This window comes from Dipodomys merriami, unplaced genomic scaffold, assembly GCF_024711535.1.
Source record: "Dipodomys merriami isolate MVZ:Mamm:240054 unplaced genomic scaffold, mDipMer1.0.p SCAF_21, whole genome shotgun sequence".
NCBI lineage: Eukaryota > Metazoa > Chordata > Mammalia > Rodentia > Heteromyidae > Dipodomys > Dipodomys merriami.
In genome coordinates, this window is record NW_027203493.1 from 5,233,547 (window position 1) to 5,241,340 (window position 7,794).

Sequence of the window (7,794 nt, forward strand, 5' to 3'; positions counted from 1 at the left end):
ACCAGTAAGCTTTATTTCATATGAAGTTGTATGTGGGCTGTGTTGTGACTTTGAAAGACTATTAATGACTAGGAAAATGGTATTTGACTCATTAATATTCATCCAATTATAGAATAAATCAAATTTTGTGAGGCAATATGCCCCTTGTGCATTGCAAATTATATGTAGAGATTACCAAAAGAAAGATGTAATGGGTATAGAGAAAAACCAAAAGGAAGATATAATGGGTATGGAGAAAAGACAGAATGACAATAAATCATCACACACTTAAACACAGATACAAGCTTGAGTAAATGTACACACTGAAAATGATTGAATGGAGTGAAAGAGGTCAGGATAAGCAACTATAAATGAACAGTTGAATGATTGAAGGCAGTCCCAGAGAGGAGCTGTGGTTAATGCTTATTTCATATAATAAAATCATATAATTCAATTCTATGCATTGTTTGCAAATTGGTTTTTAAACTTCCTAAACCTGAAACATCTTCATATCTTACAGTAAAACATGTTCTCTCCCATTATAAAATCTAAATTATGTCCATATATTTCATACATATTACATATACTGAAATAAACTTTAATACTTAAGAAAAATAATATAATAATTTAGCTCTAGATATGATTTCTTCATAATAAAATTGCCTAAATTTACTTAGATTCAAAGCAAAAACATTGTAAAAAGCAGAGCAATAGAGATAAAAGACCAACTGCATTCATCTCAAAGTTTAAGTTGATACCTACAAGATTTACTTGAACAGGAAAATAAATTTTGAATTAATAATAACAGAAAAGCCAAGTGCTGATGGCTCACCCTTGTAATCCTGGATACCCAGAAGGCTGAGATCTGAGAATAGAGGGTTAAAGCCAATCCAAGCCGGGAAGTCCATGACTCTTATTTCCAAAAAACTACTCAGAATAAGCTCAAAATGGATCTGTGGCTCAAGTGGTAGAATGGGAGACTTGAAAAAAAGAAATTCAGGGACAGAGCCCAGGCCAGGCCCTGAATTCAAGCCCTAGAACTAGCACAAATAATAATAATAATAATAATAATAATAATAATAATAATAATAATAATAAGAAGAAGAAGAAGAAGAAGAAGAAGAAGAAGAAGAAGAAGAAGAAGAAGAAGAAATAGAAAAAATGGTGAAGACAGATTCATGCCACGTTAAAGAAAGAAATCATTGCTATATTGAAAATTGATTCCGATTTTGGCATTTGGGAATTGAGATAAATACCAAATTTAAAATAATATGATATCCTATAAACAACATATAAACATTGTATAAACGTTCTAGGTCACATGTCTAAGAAGGGCCACATGTTTTCTGTGCAGATTTCTATTACTGAGTTCTACAGTCAAACAATTTTATATAACAAAAATTGATGTTTACATTCCTAAAGAGAATTGGAAAAACAACACTGAGCTCTAACTTTAGATTATGCAGAATTAAGCAATGACCATGAACTGATTTGCCTGTCTGATGAAATCATTCCCACAGATGGAACTTGTAGAGGTAAATACTGAAAACAATGTCTCCATACTGAAGCAATTTGTCCTCCTGGGATTCTCTGACTTTCCAGGTCTCCAAGCATTCTTCTCTGGGGTGTTCACCATTGTTTACCTAATCATCTTAATTGGGAACAGTCTTATAATTATGATAACCAGATTTGACCCTGCACTGAAGAAGCCTATGTATTTTTTCCTGGCACACTTTTCTTCCATGGAAATCTGTTATGTGTCAATCATTCTTCCAAGGGTTCTGTTGAGCATTTGGACTCAGGATGGGACCATATATCTTCTGCACTGTGCCACTCAAATGTGCTTCTTCCTTGTATTGTCAACTGCTGAAAGTCTCCTCCTCACTGTGATGTCCTATGACCGCTATGTGGCCATCTGTAACCCTTTCCACTATTCTCTCCTCCTGAACCCCAAGAAGTGTGTTCAGCTGGTCATTGGCTCCTGGCTCAGTGGTATGCCCATCCAGATAGGACAAACATGTCAAATATTTGCTCTGGATTTCTGTAGTTCTCATCAAATTGACCACTTCTTTTGTGACATGTCCCTCATCATCAGGCTAGCCTGTGTGGACACTTCTCTGCAAGAACTGTCTGTCTATGTAGTAGTTATTTTGGCTGGTGGCATCCCCTTCATATTAATCATTGTTTCCTACAGCAAAATCATTTCCACCTTTCTGAGGCTGCCAAAAGACAAAGGACCTTCTAAAGCATTCTCCACATGTTTCTCCTACCTGATGGTTGTGGTTTTATTTTATCGGTCTGCTACCATTACCTACTTAAGACCAAAGTCCATAAATTCTTCAACAATGGAGAGATTGCTCTCTCTTTTCTATACTGTGGTGACCCCCATGTTCAACCCATTGATATACAGTCTTAGGAACAAAGAGGTAATTGCAGCACTCAGAAAATTGTTCCTTGGGCTGGGAAGGTGGCTCAGTGGTAGAGCGCTTGCCTTGCATGCTCGAGCCCCTGGGTTCCATTACTCAGCACCACATAAGCAGAAAGTAAAAGGCCGGAAGTGGCGTTGTGGCTCAAGTGGTAGAGCGCTAGCCTTGAGCTGAAGAGCTGAGGGACAGTGCCCAGGCCCAGAGTTCAGGCCCCATGAACGGACCAAAAAAAAAGAAAAAAAAGAAAATTGTTCCTTAGAAGATAGTTCCATGGTTTAAATGAATGTGTTTATTCATCGATTTATCAAAGAAACCTTTCAAATGTCCACATTTTCATGTTGAAATGGTAAGCATTTCAACTTATGATAGAATTTGTTGTATATTTAAACCAAACATTTATTTTGAGTTAACTGTCTTATTCTTATGGTAGGGAAAGTCACCTAGCCACAATAAATACATGCTTAAATTTATGCTTTCTTACCAAATACAATTGCTATGTATTTCACATTACCCATGCAAACACATTGTCAGAATTTTAAATACTATGTCTTGTGGTTTTAGATTAATGAAATGATTTCACCTAAATTCCCACAAATGTATTTGCCTATATAATTTTTTGTGATCCTACAATACAAAAAGAAGTCACCAGTGATGTTTAAATACTAAGTGTTCATTGAACAACTACACTGATATGTATTTTAGGAAAATTCATTGCTACAGAACTCTGGAAAAATCTAGTAACTTGTTTTCAAATTGTTAAGCATAAGATTACACATATGTGTGTGTGTGTGTGTGTATATATATATATATATATATATATATATATATATATTTCACTGATTATGAGTCAGACTACAATTATTGATAATACTAAGAAGGAAGAAAAATGCTATAACTGTAGTTTTAACCCACTATCTTCCTATGGCAGCACTTGATAGAACTCACCTGTTCTATATGGCTCAAGTGTTTTCCCTTTTCAAGTTTTCCTTCCATTTTGCTATTGTCATTGTATTTTACTTTTTAAAAATATTCCAGCTCTTTATTAACATGAATCCACACAGCTAATGATATGTACTAAAATTTATGAGTAAAATAAGAGCCAAATGCAAATGGCAATGTTTTATCTCTAGATTACTTAAATTTTACAGTTGCACTGAATTAGTTTTTCTAAACTTTCTATCAATTAGTTGATATTTTGTTGTCTAGTTTGTCTATTATCTAGTTTATTGGTTTCTTACAAAATGGATAATATAGAAATAAACTATTATCTAGTATACTATTTTATTACTGTTAGTTATCTATTCATTTATCTAAAGTTACCATACACTAACTATTTAAAAAGTGTTTAAAATTATGAAGTCTTCAAGCAGATATTATCAAGAATACTACCAAGAACTAGTGGCACATGACAATAATCCTGTCTATTTAGGAGGCTGAGAACTGAGGATTATAGTTCAAAACTAGCCTACACAGAACAGTCTTTTCAACTCATTTCTAATTAACTATTGAGAATCTGAAGTGGAGCTGTGATTCAAGTAGAACACTAGTTTTGAGTGCAAAATATATGGATCAGAGCCAAGGCTCTGAGTTCAAGCCCCATGCCCAGATCATCATTGGGGGACAAATGCCATTCAACTTCTCCCTATTAGCTTGAAATAACTTTTTAATCTGCACTTGGGTCACCATTCAGCTATTTTTTTACACAGCTCCTAGGGATGGCTTTTGCCAAAAGGAAAACAAAACAGAACATTTATGAAAGGGAAGAACTGGGATGGTCTCAGGATAGAGCAGAATCCCACAGTAATAATGGCTCTTAAACTCTGAGTAAGAATTACTCAGACTCTTTTTGAGATTTAGATTCTAGTGTTTGTGCTTTTTAAAATTTCTTTAGCTATTACCTGTCATTTTACTATTTCTTTCCCTAAAGTAGCAATTCACATACAACTCCTCACAGCCATATACCAATGATTTCATTTCTGGTTTGTGAGAATACTGTAAACTAGTGCTTGTCATCATTCTATCATCTTGAAACCCCTCTCTATATATTTTACACTTTGCTGAACTACCCAAAATCAAAACATACATATATATGTATACATATATATATATTATTTATATGTATACATATATACATAAAGGTGTACACATATATAGAAAGAATTATAAAATATCATTGGATATTTATATACTTGGGGATTTTGTAACATGATAGAGTGATACAAAAGTGAGTCCCAAGAGTATATCACTTATTCCAGGTTAAATACATAAAATAAGTATGAAGTAAATCAAATCAATTGGACAAAATTAAAACAACTGGACAAAATAATGACCAAATTAGTCCCCAGATAAAAGGCTGTAAGTCATACCTTATCTTGTCCAGATTTCTTTAAATGGCTTCCAAATCCTTCTCTACTAACTTTTGCCTTATAGTCTGAAAAATGTTCACATTTGCTTATCTTGTCCAGATTTCTTTAAATGGCTTCCAAATCCTTCTCTACTAACTTTTGCCTTATAGTCTGAAAAATGTTCACATTTGCCTGTTTCATAACCCTTTTAGCTTTGATTTCCATTTATCTCATTCTTACAACAAAACATTGCTAAACTGCCTCTCTCTCATTAAACATATTCCTGACTCCTCAAGAAAAATGTTTCATAAGAACATTTGTTTCAAATGTATTCTTCAAATGTTATATCTTCAGCTGGGTGCTGGTGGCTCATGCCTATAATTCTAGTTACTCAGGGGGCTGAGATTTGATGATCATTGTTGAAAGCCAGCCAAGGCAGAACGGAAACCTTAGCCAGTCAAGGCAGGATAATAGAAACATTAGCAAATACACATTGTCAAAATTCAACCACTACCCAGATACCAAGTATTTCCATGTTAAGGTGTGAGAGCTGTGTCTTGAAGTCAACCTCAGAAGACAAGTCTTGAAGATTCTAAAAACCAATTAACCACTTAAAAGCCAGAATTGGAAACTTGGCTCAAATAGTAGAAAGCAAGCCATAACTGAAAATATCCAGCAATAACTCAAGGCTCAGAATTCAAGACCCAGCATACCCCCCATCTCCCCCCCTCTGTCACACACACACACACACACACACACACACACACACACACACACACATGCGCGCACGCACACACACACAATTAATTGCAATAAAATGCCATCAGGATAAGCCAATGACAAAATTTAGAAGCCCCAGGACTCAGAAAGTAATATTACTTGACAAATATTGCAAGTCAAAAATCAATTCTGTTTTCATGAACTTCAGCCATTTGTTTCCTAATCTATTTTTAACTGAATTGAATAGTCCTTCAAATAAGAAAGTACAGTGTGGATATTAAAATAAATTATAAAGAGTTTAAAGAAGTGTGAAGAATACATGTATGAGTCAAGACTTAATGAATAAATCTAGTATATATAAGTATAGTTACAAATAATAGTTTTAAGGCAAAATATATGTGCAAATAACATAATCAGAGTTTAAATATATTCATGCAAATAACAGTATTTCTCCCTCAGTTGATGAAATTGATGTACATGAGGATAAAATGAAAAATAATAATGAATAAAAATAAAAATGAAAAATAATAATGGCTATTTAATTATTTATATTGATGAGAAGACAGTAAAGACAAAGAATGAATTGTATACATAAGATTTTATTCTAAGCTCATAAGTTCATTTCCAACATCGTGTCTTGTGGGCATTGCTCTTGCATTGGTTCACCCTTTAGCTTTTGTTTCTCCATTTTTTTATTCTCCTTCCCTTACCCAAATCAGGAAAACCTATATACAAGACACAGGGAACAAGAACCAAACAGTGACTACACGTGATAAACCAAAGGGAAAAAGAAAAAAAATCATACAATGCATTAAAATCATCATCATCATCATCATCATCATCATCATCATCATCATCATCATCATCATCATCATCATTATCATCAACCACCACCACCACAACAACAACAACAAAAACAACAAAACTCTTTTTATTAAATTTTTTATTGTGAAAATACCATACAGAGGGGGTACAATTACATGGGCAAGGTAATGATTACATTTCTTACCAAGCATTGTTGCCTCCTCCTTTATTTCCCCTTACCATCACTGCCCTCCCATCTCCCCCTCACCCCCGTCACCCTGCCAAAGTTGAAAAGTTGGTTTTTCAACATAACGACTTGTACATCTCATTGTTGCAATGGGTCCACCTGTATCCCTATTTAAATGGTTTGTTTTTGCCCTTCCCCTCCACAAATTATACCAACATCAAATACAGTGAAAGCAGGAATTATATTGTGGGAGAGGGAGATACAAAGCAACAAAGAAATCATCTTATAAATATGTTAGAAGCAATCACAAGAAATAAAAAAAACATTTGAATACTTATCTTGGGGTTCATTTCACCTAATATCAAGTTATCTGACCATTTCTGCTTCTCTCAGATATATACTAGTTATTGCAAATAAGAGAAACCATGGGACCTATGTTTCTTTGGGCCTGGTTTACTTCACTTCATATAATTTTTTCCAAGTCTTTCCAGTTCCTAACAAATGGGGCAATGTCATTCTTTCTGATGGAGGCATAGAATTCAATTGTGTATATATACCACATTTTCTTGATCCATTCATCTACTGAGTGGCATCAGGGTTGGTTCCATATCTTAGCTATAGTAAATAATGCTGCAATAAACATAGTGGTGCTGGTAGCTTTAGTATGGTCTTGTTTGTGATCATTTGGGTAAATCCCCAAAAGTGGGATTACTGGGTCATAGGGGAACTCTATGCGGAGTCTTCTGAGGAACCTCTGTATTACTTTCCAAAGTGGTTGAATAAGTTTACATTCCCACCAACAATGCAGTAAGGTTCCCTTCTGTCCACATCCCCTCCAGCATCTGTTGTTATTAGAGTTCTTGATTATAGCCATTCTAACTGGGGTGAGTGGAATCTCAATGTTGTTTTGGTTTACATTTCTTTTATGGCTAGAGAGGTTGAGCATTTCTTCATGTGTCTATTGGCCACACTTCTTTCCTCTTCAGAGAAGTTTCTCTGTAAGTCTTTAGCCCAATTATTTATTGGGGAGTTGTTTCTTTGAGGAGATGTGTGTTTATATTTAAATTTAACTTCCACAGATGAGAGAAAGCCTTCAATGTTTGTCTCTCTGAGTCTGTTCATGTCACTTAATGTAAGTTTTCTAGGTCTATCTACCTCCCTGCAAATGACTTATTGTTTTTCTGATCAATGAGTAAAATTCTTTTATATGTACAGCTGGATTTTTTTCTTGGTCCATTCATGTTGTAGGGCATTTGGGCTTCTTCCATGGCTTGGCAATGGTGAAATATTGCAGTAATGACTGTAGAAGTAGATCTATTTATTTTGGAGTGCT

At 34.5% G+C, this 7,794-nt stretch overlaps 1 protein-coding gene across 1 annotated transcript; it reads left to right on the forward strand.

The window, feature by feature from the left end:
• Window positions 1-1,490: 1,490 nt before the first annotated feature.
• On the forward strand, window positions 1,491-2,979 carry LOC138834181 (olfactory receptor 10AG1-like). The gene is made up of 2 exons (XM_070032937.1): window positions 1,491-2,446; window positions 2,967-2,979. The coding sequence occupies exons 1-2, from the start codon at window positions 1,500-1,502 to the stop codon at window positions 2,977-2,979; spliced, it is 960 nt and encodes a 319-aa protein (XP_069889038.1). The 5' UTR covers window positions 1,491-1,499.
• The last annotated feature ends 4,815 nt before the right edge of the window (window positions 2,980-7,794 follow it).

What these genes read in the sequence shown, in the direction of transcription:
- LOC138834181 (XM_070032937.1), top strand. Translation starts at nt 1,500, where the DNA reads ATGGAACTTGTAGAGGTAAATACTGAAAACAATGTCTCCATACTGAAG.